The sequence below is a fragment of the Hypomesus nipponensis genome, chromosome 17, assembly GCF_054491055.1.
Source record: "Hypomesus nipponensis isolate SF chromosome 17, ASM5449105v1, whole genome shotgun sequence".
In the NCBI taxonomy this organism is placed as follows: Eukaryota; Metazoa; Chordata; class Actinopteri; order Osmeriformes; family Osmeridae; genus Hypomesus; species Hypomesus nipponensis.
In genome coordinates, this window is record NC_140377.1 from 2,872,830 (window position 1) to 2,895,095 (window position 22,266).

Consider the following 22,266-nt stretch of genomic DNA (forward strand, 5'->3'; position numbering starts at 1 on the left):
TATAACACAAATCTAATAGGCCTACACAAGCACTATACAGCAAACGTTTATAAAATGATGCGCTGATAATGCCAGTGTTGTCTACTGCTGCGAGTCCAGGGTATTGCGCAATAGCCAAGAAAACCCGCATCTCAATTCGTTTTCCGTTGAAGGATGCTTGCAAGACCTTTCTCCAGGGTGGTCAAGTTTGATAAAAAATTTGGAGTGAGATCACATGCACCACATGTTGCCTTCTCAGTGTGAGAATTAGGCTACAAGGTGTGGCGTGTGAGCGTGTGAACTGGTTGAAATGCATGTCTCACAGTGAATGTGTGACCCTTACGGAAAAAAAGTATACTTCAAGTTTTATTTGTAAGTATACCTAGGTATAAAAAGTATACTATTATAATGGTACTTAAAGTATACTAGCAGTGTACTTATTTATATACTATTTTAATACTAACTAAATTGGCCCACTTTCTGGTTCATTTAGTACACTTAGGCTAGTGTATTTTAAGTTTACTTTTGAATACTTTAAAGTAGCCTGTGTAGTGGAATTTCAGTTTATGAAAGATACTTTTTAAAGTACTTAAAAGTATCCTTTTGAATACTTTAAAGTAACCTTTGTAGTGGACTTTCAGTTTATGAAGTATAGGCTACTTCCAAGTCCACTTCAAAGTATACTTTACAATACTTTCAAGTGCACTTTCAATTAATGTAAATACTTCAAGAAGTAAACTTGTAAATAAATAGTAAATAAATATCCATTTACTATGATTTACTAATATATTTAATTGTTCGGGGCCCCTCAAACGCCACCAATCCTCCGTCACTTGACTAGAACGGGTCCTCCCAAGTGACACTGCAGATTATTAGTTGAAAGAACAATGCAACAAAACACTACATTCTCAGCAGACAAAAAAAAAAAACATGAAGTTACATTTGTATTTCGAACAAACAGCAAACTAATCAGCAAATTTAAACACTCTATTTACCGCCTTGCATCATGGGAATTGACCAGCCTATCTTCATTTTTTCACGTATTATTTCGTTTTTCAGTCAGTTTGACATTATAACTTCAAATACATAATGCAACCCTTCTGTCTGCTTCTTTCTCAAGGATTGCTTATTTCGTTTTTTTCATTAATACTCCAATTGATAATTATTAGTGTAGTATAAGAGTATAAGGCTTCTAAAATTGTTGGCAGTAATTAAGGTGACAGCTTCAGAAACAAACAAAAAACAATTTGCAATGCATAATATATAGATTTTCCTAGACATGATTTTTTATAATATACAAAATGAATCGAAAAAATGTAACTTGTAATGTACTTTTAAAGTATTTTGACTGTTTTTGATGTATAATAAAATAGTTCATCCTACTCCAGAAGAAATGTATACAAATTCTTTTTTCTAAGCATACTTTTTGAACGTATATCAAAAGTGAACTATTTTCTAAGCATACATTTTAAGTATATCTAAAGTGAACTAAAAGTGTACTATCCAATTTTGTAGTATACTTAATATACTTTTTCTTTTTGCAAGGCGAGGCTTGAGAACCCTGCCATTCTAGCAAGGGTGCTTGCAAGACCGTTTTCGCAAGGATGCTTACAAGACCGTTCTAAATGCTTGCAAGACCGTTCTCGCAAGGATGCTTGCAAGACCGTTCTAAATGCTTGCAAGAACGTTCTTCAAAAGAACGTACTCGCGTTCTTGTTGGAATTCCTGCCCGATGCATTTTTTAAGTCTTGAAAAGAGGACATGTCCGGGTAAAAGAGGACCTCTGGTCACCCTAAGCAACGCTAGCGTGACAATCAATCAGAAGAACGCTAAGAACGCAAGTACGGCCTTTTGAAGAACGTTCTTGCAACCATCCATAACGGCGGCGTATAGCTGGTAGTGGTGGCATGTTCGAGCCCAGCGAGTGGCGAACATCGGCCGGTAAACCTTGTGACGGAGCATGGCCACGTCTGTTACACAAGCATCCTTGCGAAAACGGCAGGGTTCTCAAGCCTCACGCATTGACCAGACACATGGATTTCAAACAGTTCACATGCTCACACGCCACAACTTGTAGCCTTTGGATAAAAGAGTCTGCTAAATGAATACATTACATGTAAATGTGATTTAAATAAAAAAGGAAGTTGAACTTCCTAATAACTCACCTCATCACTTCAGAGAAATGACCTTGTGTGAAAAACCGACAACATCGAGTTTCCACTTAACTTACACAGACCACCACTCCACCCACAGCAGCTTCTCTGAGGTTTATTCTGGTGGAAAAGGGGTCTTCCTCAATGTCGGTTCTAGGGTCAAACTCCTAGTGTTTGATGTATGCAGAGCAAATGTCAGTCTACAAATGAAAACAATTGGATATAGATTATTAATGTAGAAATGTGATTGGTTTAACATACATTTTAGGGTGAAACATTCTAATTGGCAGATGAGAATAGAATCATACATTTCTATTCTCTTTGTCGGCAGCACAGATATAGGCCTACCAGAAGACTGTTTTGTAAATGAAAGTATTTAAAGTACTGGGTTTCACCCACCAATATCTTGTTCTTAGTCTGCAAGTTTCATTTGTGTCAGACATGATCGATCCAAAATCCTTATAAGGTTAAATTCTTAAAATGACATGATAAATGGGTTTACAGAAGACTTTTGCCCTAAACATAAAGGTTCTGATACTGAGGTGCACTCCAGCACTTTCGAGGATCATGTTGTTTAATTGTAATTTGTTTAACTACATGCTCTTCTGGTTCTACCCATTGGCACTTATTTTCTTTTCACAATGTATGCTTCATATTTTGGCTACCCGCAATGTTTTTGGGGCTATCTCGCCGTTTATGATCATTGACCTATGCACTTTTGGTAAAGCTCTTTCTTGTAAAGTCGCTTTGGATAAAAGTGTCTGCTAAATGAATACATGTAAATGTGATTTGAATAAAAAGTTCAACTTCCTAATAACTCACCTCTTCACTTCAGAGAAATGACCTTGTGTGACAAACCGACAACATCAAGTTTCCACTTAACTCACACAGACCACCATTTCACCCCCAGCAGCTTCTCTGAAACCACAGCCCCGGTAACGTCATTTATAGGAACACCACAATTTACAGCTTCAGTCTCTCCCTCTGTTCAAGGTGCAAACATCTTTATTTTTTTGACGGAACTGAAGAACCTTACTGCCTCACCAACTATCACACATTTATTCACATTGTGAACAAACAGTCGAAGGTAAGGATTTTATTTTTACCATGCAAATATTTTTTTTTACCATGTGCTGTAAAAGCTGCACTGTGTTATAACTGTATGAAGCATATGTTGTTGCCAACGCTTGACAGTACCTTTTTTGGCCACCAGCCATTGTGCCATGGTTTTTCAAAGTTACTGGCCACTTGGCATCTCCATTAGCCACAATTTTGTTGTTAAGAAATTATGTTTTATTAGATTAAAGTTGGCAACGGTGTGCTGCAATTTCCTCAAAGAACTGGATGGGTAGTAGGCCTTACACCAATGAACTAGAATCAATTTCATATTGTGTTATTCTCTTTGCTTGAAGAGTGGATCCCTAAATCCACATGTGCCTGACCCTAACTTTATTACTGAACTTCATTCAAACCAGTAGCTGTTGTGTATTGTCATCTCATCCAGATTCAGTATGCTGGCTATTACCATCTCCCTGTGGGCAGGGCATCTGCTCTCCCTGCCATCCTTAAGTTCCCAAGCATGCACCGATGGTTCGGCCAAAGAGTGCAAAGAAGCTGAATTTGTTCCAGGATCCAACTTAGCTGGAGAGGGTTTTGACATCACCAAGATGGAACGCAAAGGAGCCTTTGTCATCGACATGAATTTCTGGCAACGCAAAGACAAGACTTGCACCCTGTGCCGGAACCCCTATCTGGAGGGCAAGATGCAGAAACTGCCCCTGGCTGTGGTGGATTGGAGGCCAAGCCAAAAATGTAGCATGAAAGTCTCGAGTAAACTCCACCGCTCCAGTGAGTCTCTCGTTGGCTCCGCCAGCTCCTCAGTAAATAATAACTGGAAGATCAACTTGGATGTAAATGTCGCAGATAAAAGTGGAAAATTAATGATGGCTGGGACAACGTCTAGACTGTCTGAATACTCAATGGAGAAAACCAAGAGTGACAAGTTCAGTTTTACAAGCCACAGCATAGCCTGTGGTTTTTACAGGTAAACGTGGTTCTATAACCTCACTATGAGGTGTCATTTTCTCATAATTGTCTTATGTAATTTCCTTATACATCATCTATGAATATACTTATATTAAATAATTGAATAAATATACTCATAATTATTTGTGTTCTGTTATCTGTTTTGAAACAGCTATCGAGTCTCCAGCCAACCGAGGCTGCACAGAGAATTCCACAAGGCTGTGAAAAATCTCCCCAAAACATTTGATCCAGAATACAAAGCCCGCTATTACAAGCTTATTGACAACTTTGGCACCCATTACATCACTAAGGTGAGAGAGTGCTTGTTGTAAACGTGGTAAATTGTCACTTAGTTGCCAATTCACAAATTAAAGGAACATGGAAATGAACGAATCAGACAGTTTTTGGTAAGATTCCTTGGAGTGCAGCCAATACGGTCCTTGCCTTTTGCCACAGCCTTGCATGAAATCTTCCAGGTCTGATCTCTGGAGTTTTATCAGGTGAACCTTGGTGGAACGGTGCAGTCTGTGACCAGCATCAGGCAGTGCCAGGCCAGCTTACAGGGCCTCCGTGTCGAGGAGGTGCAGGTATGCCTGGATGTGGAAGCATCAGCCAGTGTGGGAGGTAGCAGTCTGGAGGCAGAGTTTAAACGCTGCCAGGAGGACAAGGCAAAGACAGAGAACAAAGCCAGTTTCTCCAGCATGTTCAATGACAGGTAAGCAATAGGTTGTGTGTAATTAATACTGTCCCACCCAATACATGAATAGTAAAAGTGTGTAACTGTAGCCTTCCTGACACAGATTCTTCCTCGCTCTCCCACATCCATTATTACATCATTTCCCTTGCTGATATCTGTTCTCTGTTCTCTCTGTGTCCAGGTTCACAGAGATAAAGGGTGGCCACACCACAGAGCCAGAGCTTCTCTTCTCTGCTGATAAAGATCCAGCATCCTACAAGGAGTGGCTGACGACCCTCCCCACCCACCCAGACATCGTGTCCTACTCACTTGATTCCCTACATGAGTTGCTGCCAACCACCAACCCACAGCGGAAGAACCTGCGCAAGGCAATCAGCCACTATATCTTAGAGAAGGCCCTTTGGAAGAACTGTTCCGAACCTTGCCAGGAAGGCATCAAGAGAGACTTCAAAGACCCGTGTGTCTGCAGCTGTCAAAATGACCCTGCTGTGGGCTCAGACTGTTGTCCTAGGAAAAGGGGATTGGCTCGCGTGGTCCTCACTGTGCAGAGGGGTGAGGCACTGTGGGGAGACCACTCTACCGCCACAGACGGCTTTGTAAAGGTGATCGTCGAAGGGCACGATGAGAAACGTACTCCCGTCATTTACAACAGCAACAACCCTCATTGGGCTATGACCTTTGACCTAGGAAACATGGATCTCTCAGTCATTAGTAAAGTGAGATTTGAGGTTTGGGATGAGGACAGCAAATGGGACGACGATTTATTAGGGGAATGTGAGAAAGAGTTTTCTGCTGGAGTATTGGAGGACTTTTGCATTCTTCAGCACGGGAAGATGTTCTACAAATGGGAGGTGACCTGTGCACCAAGCTTGAGTGGTCCCACTTGCATGGACTACAAACCCTCTCCAATGAACCCACACCTTGAGAAGGTGTACGTGTCACGTTATGCCCATCCTGTTCCCAGAGAGATGTTGGTGAAAATGGGGGTGTTTGTGGACAAGCCAAAGCTCCAAGATAACCAAAGCTTTAATACCAGGAGCAAAGAGTGAGGTTGATTTTCAATGTATTTATTAACCTACACGTCAACCAAAACGTGAACATTTGAACTCTGTAAATGTTCGAGGTCAGATCAATGGAAATGGAAACGTCTTCTGTCTTCTCATTTATGTGATACTTCTGTATTATTTTGGAGCATTTTGATTTGTGTAGCGAACACTTGTATTACAGTGTCTTTCTTTATTTCCTCTGGCCTTGGAAGTGTGAGCACATGTTTTATAAAAAGCTTTCAAGTCAGAATTGTCCTGAGAGCTTTATGAACTTTGAATCTTTTCTCTTTAGCATTTCAGTCTGCAATTGGGTAGGAATTTTCGTGTATGTTTGTCATGTCCCATAAATATGTCTAGTTGGTTATATGTTTTGACTGTAGGCCTACAGCACTTTGGTCGACATAAGTTGTTGTGCTTTTTAAATAAATTTGACTTTGACATTTCGACCTAAATGCTAATGTGAGTTTTTTTTCGATACACGGAACTGCATGCAGGCACATTTGTTATTTAAATCTACACACACACAACACAAACTTTTAAAGGAACCACAAGTTTTGTTTGTCTGATTAATTTGTTTAGGGCTGACTTGACCTACATGAGAAGGGAAGTGCGATAGTTTCCTGTGCACGGAAGAGGCTTTGGGGAAGCCACAGAGGGAACAAAGTGTGCAGACAGATTTACATTGTCGATTGTTAGTTGCTACACGTTACGTAACCGACTATGAATTGATATAATCTGTTGAGTTCTGTGTGTTTATTGGATGGGACAAGTGATTCAAAGTTCCTAAAACCTTGTCTTCACCAGACATATTAACATGAAAAAGAGGAAGACGCCATCATACAGGTTATGGGAGCTTTTGACTTTTAGTGTTGATACAGACACAAATATACAGGGGTGACACAATCTGTAGAAATAAGCAGGAAGGGGGCATTGGCAAGAGAAATAACAAACATCAACAGCAACAACAATAGAAAAGACAAAGACAACAAACATGTAAACAGCCAAACAACATTGGACAAACAGAATGAACACGAAATGACAAAAATACAACACAACAAAACAAATAACATCACAATGAATACATTATTGTCAGGAAAAATATTCACTCAAAGTTGCTCTGGATGACTGGATTAACCTGGAGTCAGATTGTGAAAAGGGGAATGGAAGACAGGAAGAAAGGAATAAAAGAGATTCTTTAAACAGTGGAACACAACCATAGTACCTGGAAAATCTACAGCATAAACAGTAGAAATAACAGGCAACGAACCTTTCAATCCATTCCCAAAGAATCCATTCAGTCCGCCTCCATATTTGCCGCCCTGCCCTCCTGTAAAAGGAAAACCAGTCAGTCCCATAAAAGAAGGGTTTGCAACTAACTTTTTCCCTCACTGTCCCAGTACCGTCCTGAAGTGCAAAATTAACCGTCCCAAACTGAACTTGACCTTTCCCAAAATGTAAATTATTTTTGTTTTTGCATTTTAACATTCTGACATGGGTCTAGGTTATTTGCAACACTATTTAGGTAATCCATACAGTCGTATGGATGGATTACGATATTTTTTTTTTTTTTTTTTTTCTTTTTTTTTTCAGTCATGCTTAGACACACCATGAACTAGCAACCAGAAAAACAGCTGCGGGAAAGCCGACAACAGAAATGAGATCGTTGTGTCAAGAAGTGGTGCTCTATAGCTTACCATATGCACCCTGACCTTGACCGAGCTGTCCAGCATAACCTAAGCAGTCACATGCCAAGGCAGGTCACAACAATCATTATCAAACAGAACATAAAGTATTAAAGAAAGAGGATGATACAAGGCACAGAACATGCACAGACATTGAGACTAAAGTTCCTCATGCAGCAGGTACAAGTCATGTCTTCATGACAGAATGTGAGTTCAGTCACCTGCTGGTTGCACTCCGCCGTAGCCCCCGCCATTTCCTGTAACAGCAACCGACATTTACAAGAGAGGAACTCAAACCAGTCAGACACTGCCGTATATGGTACAGAAACGACACCCAAGCATGCGTACAGCGACAGACAGACAGTCAGACAGACAGACACTCATACAAACAGTGAGGCCGACAGGCAGACAGACAGACAGACAGACAGACAGACAGACAGACAGACAGACAGACAGACAGTCAGGCAGACAGACAGGCAGACAGGCAGACAGACATGTACCATTTTTGCATTTGGGTTTCCCACCACCACCACCACCTGTCTCCAGTCCATATGAACCCAGTGCCACCCCACCGTCTCCTTAAAGAGACAGTTGCAGGAAAAGGCCCAGAGAGACAGCAAATACAGATTTAGATGGAAATGACATGTACACAACAAACACACAGACCTGCAATCACACAGCGAGTCACTGAAATACTGCATACTCTACACACGCATTCTTTGTTTCACCTCACATGCAACTTTCCCTCTTACCATATTTGCTGGCAGATTTGCCGTCACTTCCTGTGCTGAGAGGCTGTGCCCCATAAGGGTAGCCGCCATCACCTGAAAGAAGGACCCATGATGCATGTTTCTGTTTACATCAACACCTGCACCTATTAGTACCGGTCTTTATTAACATAACCATTTTAACACACACTCGCACACATTTACCCAAGGACATTAAGCTCACCATCCAGTCCAGCAGGAATGACTGGAGAACCATTGTACGGAAGCTGACCAACTCCTCCACCTGTATGAAACCCAATCAGGTCAGCAACAAACCCGAACCACACAGTGTAAAGTGAATCACTAGAGCTCACCATATTTGCCACCTGCAGGTTCCATTCTTCCACCCAGTGCCCCTGGAAAACAACAAGTGGATTCAAAACTCTCATACGAAAACAACGCAAAATCAACAAAACGCTGGGAGCGTCCACACTTCGCGCAACACATCAACACACGAGCTGAATAAAGTTAATTTCTTAACGTCCATTGCTTTTCTGTCTCTTTCTTTGTTGATTGATTCAACGTTTTCTGTCTTTGGCTCTTTTCGCTGTGGGTGTGTCTACCTAAGCCAGTGTCAGGGCCCAGACCCAGGGGTTGAACGCCTCCATAGGGCCCTCCGCCGTATCCTCCAGACTTCCCATCAGCCCCCAGACCAGCGGGCACCACAGGCTGTCCTCCATAGGGCAGAGCACCAGCTGGACCAGCACCCCCTACAGACAAAGACAAGGTACTGCATGTGGGAATGACCAGGCTGGCTGACCAAGATTCAAACAGTTAACCCTAATCCAGAGTGACACAATACAGAGCACACACCGAAGTGTTAGTGACCCATCCTCAACATGAACTGCCCCCCCCCCCGCCCCCTTCCCCACATCTTTTTTTGTTAATTTTTTTTTTTAGACAGGAGTCAGATGGCTGAGCGGTTGGGGAATCGGGCTATTAATAAGAAGGTTGCCGGTTCGATTTCTGGCTGCGCTTATTGACGTTGTGGCCTTGGGCAAGGCACTGGCCCCGGGGGAAATGTCCCTGTCCTTACGGTAAGTCACTCTGGATAAATGCTAAATGACTAAATGTAAATGTGAAGAAGTTGTAGCCACTGCTGTTGTACCCCTTCCCAGACTCCTCCATGAGACTTCTCACCATATTTCCCAGACATCCCCTGGTCCTGTCCCGCATAGGCTCCGCCTCCAAGGCCTAGAGCACCAGAGAGCAACACTGGAGGTTAATTCAGGGGTCACAAAGCACTGAGGAAGACTGCTTCAAGAAACAACAGACCTACAGATAACCTATAGATAACCACAGATAACCTACAGATAACTGCCTGCATCATTTCCATGTTGCAGATATCAGCTTCACCTAGAGGAGACACTGATACACTGCCTGGCCTAAAAAATTCTGATTCGTAAATCTCAAAGCAGTCATGTTAGTGTAACTGTCTAATACAATTTGCCCTCGCCAATAATAGGTTAAAGTTGTTTTCATGACTGGGATATTTTTGCTGTTGGGTATTTACCTCCACCCTTCCCTGCTTTGCCTCCCAGCCCAGCACCATCAGCCAACACTGGGTACGCATTTCCTGGAACATAAGTAGTAATCAGCAAATGTAATCATGCGCAAGTAAGTGAATGAATGAGTCAATGCGTGATTCATTGAATGAATGAGTCAATGCGTGAGTCATTGAATGAATGAGTCAATGCGTGAGTCATTGAATGAGCTACTGGATAATGAAGCTGCCACGATGACACCCACCCGCACCGTAACCAGCGCCGCCAGCGCCGTAGCCGTTGCCATAGCCTGTAGAAAGTAAAGAAAACGTCTCAGCCCATCTCAGACCGGAAATCCTCCCACGCAGCCACACTGCCTAACACACTGCTTAACACACACTGCTTAACACACACTGCTTAACACACACTGCTTAACACACACTGCAGAATGACTTTGTGCTCTCCTGGCTTTGCTGCCTGGCCTGTGGTTCTTGCCTGAGAGAGGTTTCAGATTGTTAAATTGGATGGCAGGGTGATTAAATGAGAGAGGGTAGGGAGGATGGGGGATGGAGGAGGGCAGGCATGTGCATTACATGCATGTACTCAGACACTCATGCCGACACCCTGATACCTGCAGGCACTGCTTTGGCCCCGCCCGCTTTGCCCTCGCCTGTGGGGGAGGAGTGGAGGAGACGTGGTTACTGGCTGACTGCAGTAACCTAAGTATCTCTCTCTCTCTCTCTCTCTCTCTGTCTGCTGTGATGTAGCTGGCTCCAGGTAGGGTAGGACCCAAATCCTTGTTTGTCACTCCAGAGATAAAGTACATGTTCCTGATTCCAGATATTGTATCATCACTGTCTTCATCTCTGCACTGTCCTTGACTTGTTGGTTGTATTTCAGCATCCTTTACAATTGGACATTGGAAGCTTTCTAACTAACTCAATTTCTACAGCCGCTCCCAACCACTTCCTTGGCCTCAGGCCATGAATATCATCACATCCAATCACCATAACCTGTGGTAGTGATCCTAAACAAAACACAGTCCAGTTTGCCTTCACACACACAAACAAGCTCGGTGGACCGGAGGACGGACACATTGAATGCGTGCCGTACACACAGACGCACAGAATGCAGGAGAACACGGTGAGACCTAAAGCCTTACCTGTAGGTTTTCCTGCTCCACCCTGTGGGTATCCCCCTTGTGGGTATCCTGCTTGTGGGTATGCACCCTGTGGGTAACCCCCTTGTCCCAGACTGGCACCTGCTGGGGAAAAAATTGTCAAAAAGAGAAGGAAAGGACAGAGAGGAAAACAACTGAAGACGGCAAGCATGAAAAGAAGCTTATTTGGTTGTGAACAAGCCTCACCATTAGATTTTCCTGCTCCCCCCTGTGGGTAGCCCCCCTGTGGGTAGCCCCCCTGTGGGTAGCCCCCTTGTGGGTAGCCCCCTTGTGGGTAGCCCCCCTGTGGGTAGCCCCCTTGTGGGTAGCCACCTTGTCCCAGACTGGCACCTGCCGGAAAATAAAGAGTACAAAAGTAGGATGAAAATGGAAGACAGCAAGCATGAAAATAAGTTTATTTGGTTGGAGGTAAACAAGCCTCACCAGTAGATTTTCCTACTCCACCCTGTGGGTAACCCCCCTGTGGGTAGCCCCCTGCTCCACCTTGAGGGTAGCCCCCTTGTCCAAGACCTAAGGCGCAGAGCCAACCATTCATCACAAACTGACATGTAAACCTCCACTGCAACAGCTAACATGGGCATGATGGTCATCTTCACGTCTCTTCGACCAACATTCTTCATTACCTGCTCCGTATCCATTGCCAAGGCCAGCGTTGCCTGGATAGCTCCCAGCCCCGCCACCGTAGCCTGTGGAACATGTCAATAGAAGTTAGCATGTGCCCCTTTGATTGGCTTTGAGCCAGAGAAACACAACCCCTTGGCCTGTTGCACAACACCAAGACTAGTCCGAATCCTGTGGAGGGTGGAGGGTGGGGAGGGGGACGACAGTGCTCATCACACAATACTGCTGCTGGCTCACACCCAAGGGACAGACAACATCCATGCACCTGACACATCCGTGTGACTAGGCTGTGGCTTGTTACAGACCTCGTTCGTGCACACCACGTAGGTGTGACCGGAAAGAAAGACTGTGTTTTGCAATGAATTCAGCTAGAGTGAAAACAAGCCAAAAGTGAAAGCGAACCTTCTCAACAGTCAGTAACATTTACGGCAACGTTTTTGAAAGTGATTTGAAAAAAGAACCGAGCGCATCGAAAAGGGTGGAGAAATCAGGGCATCATCACCTTTGACATGCAATTATAAGCATGGCTGTAGGACATGGAAGGTAGGAGTTACCGTTGCTTTTGACGCCCTGATCACTGGGACCTCCAGCTCCTGCACCTGAAGATCGCAATTCTCATTTACACCTTTTCCATTTCGTTGTGTTAAAAAATCTGAATGAGTCAACTGTAAAATAAGTTTACCGTTCTGAGCGCCTGGGTTGGCGAATCCTACACAGAGTAAACCGATAAGATTCTGCATCAAATCTTAGCATGCACTTTGAAACTGCTTCACTTCCACTAAGACAGGCAGAAAGAGGGACATGCCACTAAAGGTTTACCATTGCTTTTGGCCCCCTGACCATTAGGAGTTCCCAGACCAGCGCCTGGACCGTACCCTAGAGGTCACAACAGACGTACATACTTAACCACCGTCTCAACTGAATTCTTACATGAAGATCAAGGCAGATAATAAACCACAGGGTAAAAGCTGACAGACAGACACATATTCAGACAGTCAGACAGTCAGACAGACAGACAGACAGACAGACACATATTCATACAGTCAGACAGACAGACAGACACATATTCAGACAGTCAGACAGTCAGACAGACAGACACATATTCAGACAGACAGACAGACAGACAGACAGACAGTCAAACAGACAGACAGACAGACAGACAGACAGACAGACAGACAGACAGAGAGACAGACTGACTACCATTGCCTTTAACACCCTGACCATTGGGACCTCCTGCTCCAGCACCATTTCCTGAAGATCGCAATAAAACTTTATTTAGCTAGACAATTACATGATCCTCCTGAATTCAACTGCGACAGATATGACTGAGCCAGCAGACATTTACCATTGCTTTTAGCACCCGAGGGACCTCCATTTCCTGGTCCATAGCCTGTAGAACATAACATTTTACAGACATTTATAATCTACTTCAGAATACTCTAGACCAATCAATCAATGAGAGCTCTAGACGTGCATTCAGAGATTATTAATTTGACAGATTATGATTACAGACACATCGAAAGGAAAACTAAATTTGCGATTCTTAGCAACAATTACAATTGGCATACCAGTTCTCGGAAAATATCTTGCAGATCACAATAGTTTGATTTAACCATAACCTGCCTGACTAACAATGGCTCCCAACATGCACTTTAAAAACTGCTTCACTTCGACTAAGACAGGCAGAAAGAGGGACATGCCAGTAAAGGTTTACCATTGCTTTTGGCCCCCTGACCATTAAGTGTTCCCAGACCAGCGCCTGGACCGTACCCTAGAGGTCACAACAGCCATACATACTTAACCTACTTAGCCAACATCTCAAAACAATTGGTTGCAGAATCCTTACATAGAGATGGAAGCAGAAAATCAATTATTATAAGCATTTACCAGTTGTGGCACCACCTCCATTTGTCTGACCAGCTCCTGGAATGTATCACAGAGACCAAAATAGTTTGGATTTTATCATGTCTCAACTTCCATGATGTTCAGGTGTTTCTTGACAAATATTTTGTGTCGTAATAACAGAACCAAACTGTTAAACAGCAACCATAAACAGTCAAAGCTTAACTCTGAACTAGCTGAGGGTTACCATTGACTGAACCCTTGAGATCACAACAACAGTCAACGCACAATCTATTTCTAACTACCTTCTAATTGAGATTGAAGCAAAAATAGCTAAATAAGTTTACCATTCTTAGCACCAGTTCCAGCAGGCACACCCGCTCCTAGACCAAGGCCACAACATTCGTTATAAAAAACTGTCTGCAGGGACGCATAAACAGCGGTGTTCTAACATTTTGTTTTATCATGCAAACACCAGTCAAAACCTAAAATGCAAGATAGTTTTACAATTGCTTTTAGGAACTGAAGGACTTCCAGCTTCAAAACTATTTGCTGAAGATCACAACTAATCTTATCGTGACTATTCAAAAGCAAAGACAGCAACTAATCTGTAACAAGTTGAGATGCTCATTCCAATCACAGCATAAAACAACATGCAATAATGTTTCTAAACCTCATTCGGTGGAAATAGATAGAGGTTCACTTTGAAATGCAGAGAAAAATAAGTTAGCAGGCTTTTACCCAGCAAACCACCATAATGTTTGTTCACCATTCGGAAACATCTGAGACAGACTCAGGCCTTATGTTCAATTCATTCCAAACAGGGGCTGGGACGCATGCAACAAATGATCACAATACACATCACATACAGCACATACATTGCTTCTAGCACCAGGTGACCCTTATGCTCCAGGAATGTACTCTTGAGACCAGTGGCAGCAGTGCATTGCCAAACATGCTCCATATAATCAACATGGCAAAGACATGCTTTTCATTGTTCCTTTTAATATGTCATAGTAGCATCTCCATACATGCATGACAGGAACTCTAGTGGTTTCCACTAATAGATGCACTAAGACAGGCAGACAGACCAGAGTAAGAGAGGTCCACCATTACCTCTGGCTCCCTGACCATTGGAACCCCCAGCTGCTGGTCCATATCCTGAAGATCACAACAGTGGTTACTTTTGTTCACACAACCCTTTTCAGTGGCATCAAGATACTTCTGCTTTCAATTGCACCCATAATAAACACATAAAGAGTGGCGAAGACCATTGACATGCTGTGTAACAGAGAGAAACTGGTGGTCGTGACATACAGAGATTCTTTACCATTCTTAGCACCAACTCCAGTGGACAACCGAGCTCCTGGACCATATCCTGGAGACCACAACAGCTTTACTGAAATCTGGTTACTACACAGAACCTCAGATTAAATCATCATCTTTGCAATTCAGCAGAAAAGGTAAACACATTTGAGAATGCTGCGGCAGTTGTTTTTAACACTACTGAGACCTCAAGTTACTGTACCTAATCCCAATAAATGCATTACTACTCATGCAATCCAGATGCTTAGGCAAGGCACTTTGAGACGTCTTTCCCAGCATGCCACAAGCAATGTTTAAATGTCTGTCCCACGCTCAAAACCAAACCAGGGGGGGGGCATTCATTCATCAACTGACACCATGAAACGCATCTGCCTCAAACATGTCCAGTTTGATCCCTGATGTGCACGTCTGGAACCAAAGAAAGAAGCTACAACTTTTCTCCGAGGTCCACTCTTTGAAGACGTAAAACTGGGGAAGTAGGCTGAAGAAACACACATTCTACTCAAACATATGACAGAAAATGGGCGTCACATCCCAAGTTTTCCCAGTCGGCTGATTGATAAAGTTTATGCTGGGTGAGTCTAGGGGCCAGACAGTTTGAATGGTATAAAGGATGGAAAATAAATTATGAAAAGACAGAAACAGATATAGAGTAAGTAATGAAAACGTTACCCTTATTATTCGACTGGATGCTCTTCCCAGCAAGCAATGTGGACTCGCTCACTTTGAAGCCTGTGAGATCTTGCTCCACAGGGGGAAGAGTTTTTGCGCCTTGTCCAACAGTGACATCATCTTTAGAGCCCCGCCCATCATGAGCGACAGAACCTAGACCTTTGCTTCCCTGACCATCTGGGGTTTGGGGTTCACTGTTTTGGGCTCCTTGTGCTGGTTGAGCCAACGGACCGAGACGAACCCCCCCTTTCTCAGCTGAGCCCTGGGGCCCCAGGCTCCTGACTCCCATATTGACTACGACAGAAGTACTAAAACCTATGACCTTTTGGGATGACTGCTGAACTCCGGGACTGACACTTTCGGACTCCTTTCCGAGTGAGGCTGCCGGTCCCAGACCCTTTCCAGTCTGTGGTGAAAAAACAACAGGTGATCCAAGGCCCCCTTTGGGCCCCTTGGTGTCTGGCACTGCAGGTCCAAAGCTGCTGGAACCTTCTTTGAGAGCTCCTTGGATTTTCGCTCCTTTTAAATCCTGTGTCTGAACACGTCTGCCCTCATTGCCTTTCCCAGGACCTCCTAAATCTGCCGCAGACACACCTGGCAGAGAGACATCATCACCATGCGCCAGTACTGCAAGGGACCTGGAGCTGGCCTCTGTTCTCAACAAATGGCACTTTCTAATGGGTAAGAACTTCAAACGTTCGCAAGGCTGAAAATCCAATTAAACTTAAATCAGCCGTTATGTCTCTAGGTCCCAAAGCATTCATTAGAAACTAAACTAAGAGCACTCCTCAGAGAGACAGGACTGGACGAGCGGATGCAGACAAGGAACACTGACAAGACGAGAAACGAGGGTTTAACGTGAGCTGAAGATGGCCTGGGTCACATGACCCCTCACTTCCACGTCGAGACACAGACAAACAGCAAAGACGACTACGACAACCCGCTACTATGACAACCCGCTGAGCCACAAGGTCGACGATTAGTCACACGGACTAACACAGAAACACACACACAAAGACAGCGACGGAGACAAAGCAACATCGACAGGTTTTACGCAACGTTGAAACACAAGACACTGCCACCATGTCTGGCACACACAAGACAACAGTCTGTGTGACCTGGCGGGACAAAGACACAACATTCAGCCAACATCGTTAACTGACGAAGCCAGAGGATGAACAGTGAGAAACAGAAAGAACAGGAACGCCACAAACAGAGTGAGGAATTAGTCCCTGAAAAACCTGCACCTAAACCGTAGGAATATGGATTGAATCTATCTGCAGAGGACACACAGTAGTTGAAATGTAACTTCTAAGTAGATATAAATTTCACAGAAACTCAGCACATATTTAGAGAAGAGAAGGCTTTACCAGATTTGGGTGGTTTAACGCCCTGTCCAGTAGGCCCACCAGCAGCTCCACCATAGCCTGGAGACCACAACACTCATATTAAAAACAAGTTACTCCAACGGAGACAGGAAGAAAACCTCATTCACTTACTTCAGACGACAACATCGTTAAAATCATCCAGAGAAGCGCAAACATGTATTGAAGTAACTTAACACACTTCATACTGATCATGACTTAATACTGCTTCGTCCAACATGCCAACACAAACACGTGCTGTTAGAGGGAACCCAATCAAGTGATACACACAGGTCAGTTAGAAACAGAACCGCGCGTGAACGTCAACAATCACCTACTGTTGTTGCGATTGGACGTGTACAGTATTTCATAGGATAGATCTTAGCACGCTGTGTCAACCATCACATGCGAATGAATTATACATGCCTGATATGAACCCGCCAGGATCCATAACAGGAAAAATCTATCCCCAGAGATTAATATCAAGGTACGGTGCATGCATTGTGCACTTTGCGTTCCCGTTAGCATGGGATGGGGCAGCAGGCAAATATGTACAAGTTTACCGTTGGATCTAGCACCCTGTCCATTGGTTCCACCAGCTCCTGCACCATTGCCTGGAGACCACAACATTAATATGACTCAACCCTGCATAGTAAATACCTGTTACTCTATGCTTACGGGCTTGGAGAACTCATTTAGACTGGATGTGCTCATGCTACGCTCACATGCAGTCCACTAATCCTGTTATCAGACACAGCAGGTGTTGATGATCACATGGGTGATCTTTCCTGCGTGCGTAAAATGCATGTGCAACCCACATGCATTTGTTTCATGGCTCTTGCGCAACACAATGTATTGCGCAAAGGATATGGATGTAACTGGTATGGAGTCAACCCACAGACACAGACAGACCGACATGGACGATGACAAACACACATGAATGTAGACAGCAGTGATGGAATGTTTACCCGGTTTAGGTGCCTTAGCCCCCTGCCCAGTGGGGTATCCACCTCCAGCACCTAGTGATGTCAGAGAGGGACATGGTCATTGGAGCCAGCTAAACCAGGGGATAGCAGGAGGCGACCTGCTACCCCCTGGGCAGGTTGGAAGGGGGCAGGTGGAAAGGGGCAGGTGACCTGGACTCTGTTAAGGTCTCGAAAGTGACCAAACTCTGAAAGTTCCTTTGTCACCTCTGTGGTGGGGGAGATTTTATGTTAAATCCATCCACAACGCACACAGCCAAGGGTGACAATTCACGGTCTCTTGGACGAACTGATGGGTTTGAGCTGTGTGAGAAATCTCTCCCCTGGATAAAGCAGTATGGACTTTGAGTAAGCGGGAGCCATGTCAGCTGTGATTGGTCAGCTGTGATTGGTCAGCTGTGATTGGTCAGCTGTGATTGGTCAGCTGTGATTGGTCAGCTGTGATTGGTCAGCTGTGATTGGTCTTACCAGGTCTGGCGCCCGCTCCTGGTCCCACTCCAGCCCCGTATCCTAGCAACAAGACCAGCAGCAAGGTCAAAGGACATCTACACGTTTGCAAATCTCAGCTACGACATACAATCATGTTCTACTGTAGGGAACCTGGCACTGTTGTCATGTATTTCAAGGTCAAATTGTGATTTGGCAAATAAGAACCAATTGACAAGATATCCCAAGGTTACAGATAATGATAAAGTTGTGCTGAGATTAAATCTGACAAACAAATATGGTGGAGGGTCATGATTGAACAGACAAGGAATTAATTGCGCATTCTGTTCTGTGCAAACAAACAGCAGAATCACAAAGCATACACTCACCTGGCTGTGTCCCATAGCCACCATACCCTGACAAAAACACACACACACACCAGCGTATTAATCACTGTGCTGAACATGATTTGAATACATTCTGGTGTTCGTCATATTTTACTCACCTCCACGTTTCCCTCCCTGAGTGCCCAGGCCCATTCCCAGTCCGTTCCCCATCCCCACGCCCACTCCCATCCCAGCTCCGAGACTGGCACCTGCATTGAGACAAATAGAATTGAGCAGTGGGATGCTTCTAAGAGATGTGAGGCTTTATCCGTGAGTAGTGAATCAAGACTCAAGCTTTAATATTCGGATGACGCCTTCAGTTTGGTTTTTAGATATCCAGAAGAGGGTCTGTCCTTACCCCCACCTGCCCCTCCCTGGAGCCCATATCCTGGCTTCACTCCTCCTCTTCCCACTGGGCCTCTGTAGCCTGCTGCGGGATCACCAGTAGAGACACGCAATCACAAACTCATGACAACATACAAGCGTGTGGAGAGTGAATGCTGTCATTGAGACACCACACACTACTCACCTCCACCAAGCTGAGCTCCTGGATAACGACCTGAGATTCCCCAGAAAACACAAGTACGGTAAGATATACAAGGGCGTCAGACATAGGCGTAAATCCCAGGGGGGACAGGGGGGACACGACCCCCCTATCCTGGGCAAAAAATAGGATTCGTCCCCCCCAATAAATCACTGTAAACATAACGTTGTAATTTCAATAATATTAATAATACTCAATGAAAGTGCTTTGCTGATTATGGACGCAATGGCGCTTTTTTAATGTGCTGTTATACAGCAGTAATTTTGGTGTCCCCCTCAGGAATTGCTCTTGAGAAAATGTCCTATAATTGTCCCCGCCAAAGTGGATAGCAGATTTTCCCCACTGGCGTCAGACTATGTTTACTCGTGTGTAGTTGGCGTGTCCGGCTTACCTCCGCCTCCACCAGTTTTCCCAGGTTTGGCACCGTAACCTCGACCTCCTTGCATCCCCAGAGAGCCCGTGCCTAAGAGACCGATGAAGCAAAGAGTGTTAGACACTGCCAGGACTTACTACAATGAACTGAAACAGATTTGGTTGCTCTGATTAACTGTGTGGTGATGCGAAGCACAGGATGTGAGTAGCCCCCGGCCACTGACCTCCAGCTCTGCCCCCTCCCATCCCTGCACCCGGGCCAAGACTGGCACCTGAGGAGTGAGGAGAACGAGAGATGCGATGAGTGGTTATAAGGCACAAACATGTATGCAAATACACACTCAAAGTCAATTATTGGTGGAAGATTTCATGAATTGTTTGTTCCTACCCCGTCCTGGCATCATTCTTCCCATGCCTGCACCAGGTTTCACTCCTAAGAGGAGGAAAACAGAATGTTTGTGTTGAGCTGGATGTCTTTATGGGTCAGTGACAAAACGTTGCTCAGACATGGTTGTCACATGCACCGTAGCCGAGACAACCAATAGAAATGCTGCCCCAAAGCACATCTACAAAGGACAGAAACCTAATCCTGAGGTGTCAAACTCCTCGATGCTATGGCGAAGGACTCACATGTATCCCCTTGCATACGCTCATGGGACAGAATTGTATCTCTCTCTTAGATACATGAACAATTTAATAGTTTGTCTATGTATATTATACATTTTTAATTAAGAGCTTGTTTAATTAAAGTTCAAATCGGAACCATGCAACAAGCTATAGTATCAAGATAGTGCAGAAATACAGTGTAGTGATTATGCAGAAATTGACGTTTACATATTAAAGATTTAAAACATGTTCTTCTTGTAATAATTTACAAATTAAAGTACTCTTTAAATTAGGGTTTCAGACAAGCCTGGACAATTTTTTTTACAGGCAAGGCCCTCTCAGACTATGCAGGGTTGAACATCGCCTACCACACATTTTTATGTCTCATATGAAATTACTGAAACAGTTAAAAGTAAGGAAATCATTTTTTGTTCTATTTATAAGAACACCATAATAGGCCGAAATATTTTGTACCTGGGATAGCATGCCCCTGGCCCCAAACTACCAGCACTGTTATGTAGGCCTACTGAGATTAGTCTTATTGGCTGTACCATTGTTACTTAACAATCCAAAATGATTTTAAATGTATGTATTATGTTAAATTTAGACATTTGAAATACAATTTTTTTTAAATGTCATTCAGAAAAGAGTATGTTCATGACTTTTTATGGGAAATCTCATCTTGACATCTGACTAAATATTGGGTGACGTCAAAGAGTGGCACCGATCTCTGTAGAGTCAGCTTTCACTGCTCAGTAGGAGAGTGAAACAGTCATCCATTGATGGAGGGCAAAGAGAGACAACGTGAAGAGACTGTGCTTCAGTTGTAAAGTCTTCACTCGCGACGGGTCGTCAAATTTTGACCGCCGTTGCCACTCCACCGTTCCACGCTTTGATTCCAAACTATCGGACCATATTAACTTCAGAGACTTGCCAAAAACGCTGGGCTCGGGCGGACCACGTTCACGTAGCTGAGCTCTAGGAACTCGGCCCTGATTTTTCATATACCTGATCTGTCATAGTCATCGAATATTTGACACATCAGTGCTATATTGGAGACAGTCAGAAGAGTATACCAACTGTCGGACCTTGATATTCAAATAGATTTTTAATAGCTTTAGACACATTGTAAAATCTTGTACTGTACATCAGTCATTGCACACAGCATGTCCTTATGAAAGCCATGCCATCTAGAGTTGATGTAGTACAGTACAATGTTCAATTATGTTGAATAAGTACAAATTAAACATGATAATTTGTACAGGATAATGTCTTGTCAAAGCCAAATAAAAGATTGGAAATGTTATAGTAGTTTTAGTGACTATCAGATTATTACTTTTGCTACTTTACTTGGGATTAACCAAACTCCCACTGAAAACCTGGATCATCCAGTAAAAAAATATTGTAATTCATTTTCAGACGGTTTTTCAGAACACGTAGGTTGATTGTTCAGAAGGAATGAGCTAGTAATTTGAAAATAATTGTTGAGGATATAATTCACAATCAATATCAAGAAATCATGCACTCTAGATGTAAAAAGCTCATTCATTATGTGATTTTTTTTCCCAACACATTTTGAACACATTAACTATTAATTAAAGATGTATGTTTTCTTTTGACACCGTTTCACTGAGTAGGAAAGATCAGGTCATTCATTTGCAGCCACGTGCAAAGTAGCTTAATTTCTGGAGCCCCCTTTTTAAGATGGCAAATTTACATGCATGATCATTTTAGACAGGAACGTCTTCTTAGTCTAATCAATCAAGTGCTAATTTTGTCTTTCCTCTCCCCCCTCCCCTCTCCCCTCACTCCTGTCTTCTGTCCTCTCCTCTCTCCCTCGGCCTTAGTACAGCTTTTGGACTACAGTAATTAAAATAATTTGCTTTTCTCGTTTCTGGCTATGTCTCTCCATCACACACGTCGTTCTGTTTGTCTTACCTCCTTGCAGAGTGTGCCGTGCCAGCCAAAGGACCAGCGAGGTCTGAAGGAAGGCTCGTACCAGCATGATGGGAAGACCTGGTCCGAGGAAAGACAGAAAGATGAACAGACAGACAGACAAACAGACAAGAAAAGAGACAAAGAGACAGGAAGTGGAAGACTGGCTGGCTGGA

At 43.8% G+C, this 22,266-nt stretch overlaps 2 protein-coding genes across 2 annotated transcripts; one reads left to right on the forward strand and one right to left on the reverse strand.

The window, feature by feature from the left end:
* The first annotated feature begins 2,974 nt into the window (after positions 1 to 2,974).
* On the forward strand, positions 2,975 to 6,296 carry prf1.1 (perforin 1.1). The gene is made up of 5 exons (XM_084677886.1): positions 2,975 to 3,219; positions 3,637 to 4,176; positions 4,330 to 4,468; positions 4,658 to 4,872; positions 5,036 to 6,296. The coding sequence occupies exons 2-5, from the start codon at positions 3,644 to 3,646 to the stop codon at positions 5,901 to 5,903; spliced, it is 1,755 nt and encodes a 584-aa protein (XP_084534012.1). The 5' UTR covers positions 2,975 to 3,219; positions 3,637 to 3,643; the 3' UTR covers positions 5,904 to 6,296.
* A 444-nt stretch (positions 6,297 to 6,740) lies between these two features.
* LOC146252964 (uncharacterized) lies at positions 6,741 to 22,266 on the reverse strand. Its single transcript, XM_084676801.1, has 39 exons — positions 22,094 to 22,266; positions 19,938 to 19,982; positions 19,774 to 19,821; positions 19,569 to 19,640; positions 19,163 to 19,192; positions 18,992 to 19,063; positions 18,753 to 18,842; positions 18,637 to 18,663; positions 18,290 to 18,331; positions 17,807 to 17,857; positions 17,402 to 17,452; positions 16,845 to 16,901; positions 14,807 to 14,854; positions 14,593 to 14,637; positions 13,824 to 13,859; positions 13,522 to 13,557; positions 13,349 to 13,405; positions 12,980 to 13,024; positions 12,835 to 12,885; positions 12,454 to 12,510; positions 12,317 to 12,343; positions 12,189 to 12,233; positions 11,637 to 11,699; positions 11,437 to 11,523; positions 11,200 to 11,343; positions 10,996 to 11,094; positions 10,465 to 10,503; positions 10,099 to 10,143; positions 9,863 to 9,925; positions 9,490 to 9,543; positions 8,913 to 9,059; positions 8,664 to 8,705; positions 8,534 to 8,593; positions 8,335 to 8,406; positions 8,083 to 8,160; positions 7,804 to 7,839; positions 7,595 to 7,633; positions 7,168 to 7,227; positions 6,741 to 7,035 (listed from the first exon to the last, which is right to left on the reverse strand). Exons 1-39 carry the CDS (start codon positions 22,158 to 22,160, stop codon positions 7,031 to 7,033), a joined length of 2,232 nt encoding a protein of 743 aa, XP_084532927.1. The 5' UTR covers positions 22,161 to 22,266; the 3' UTR covers positions 6,741 to 7,030.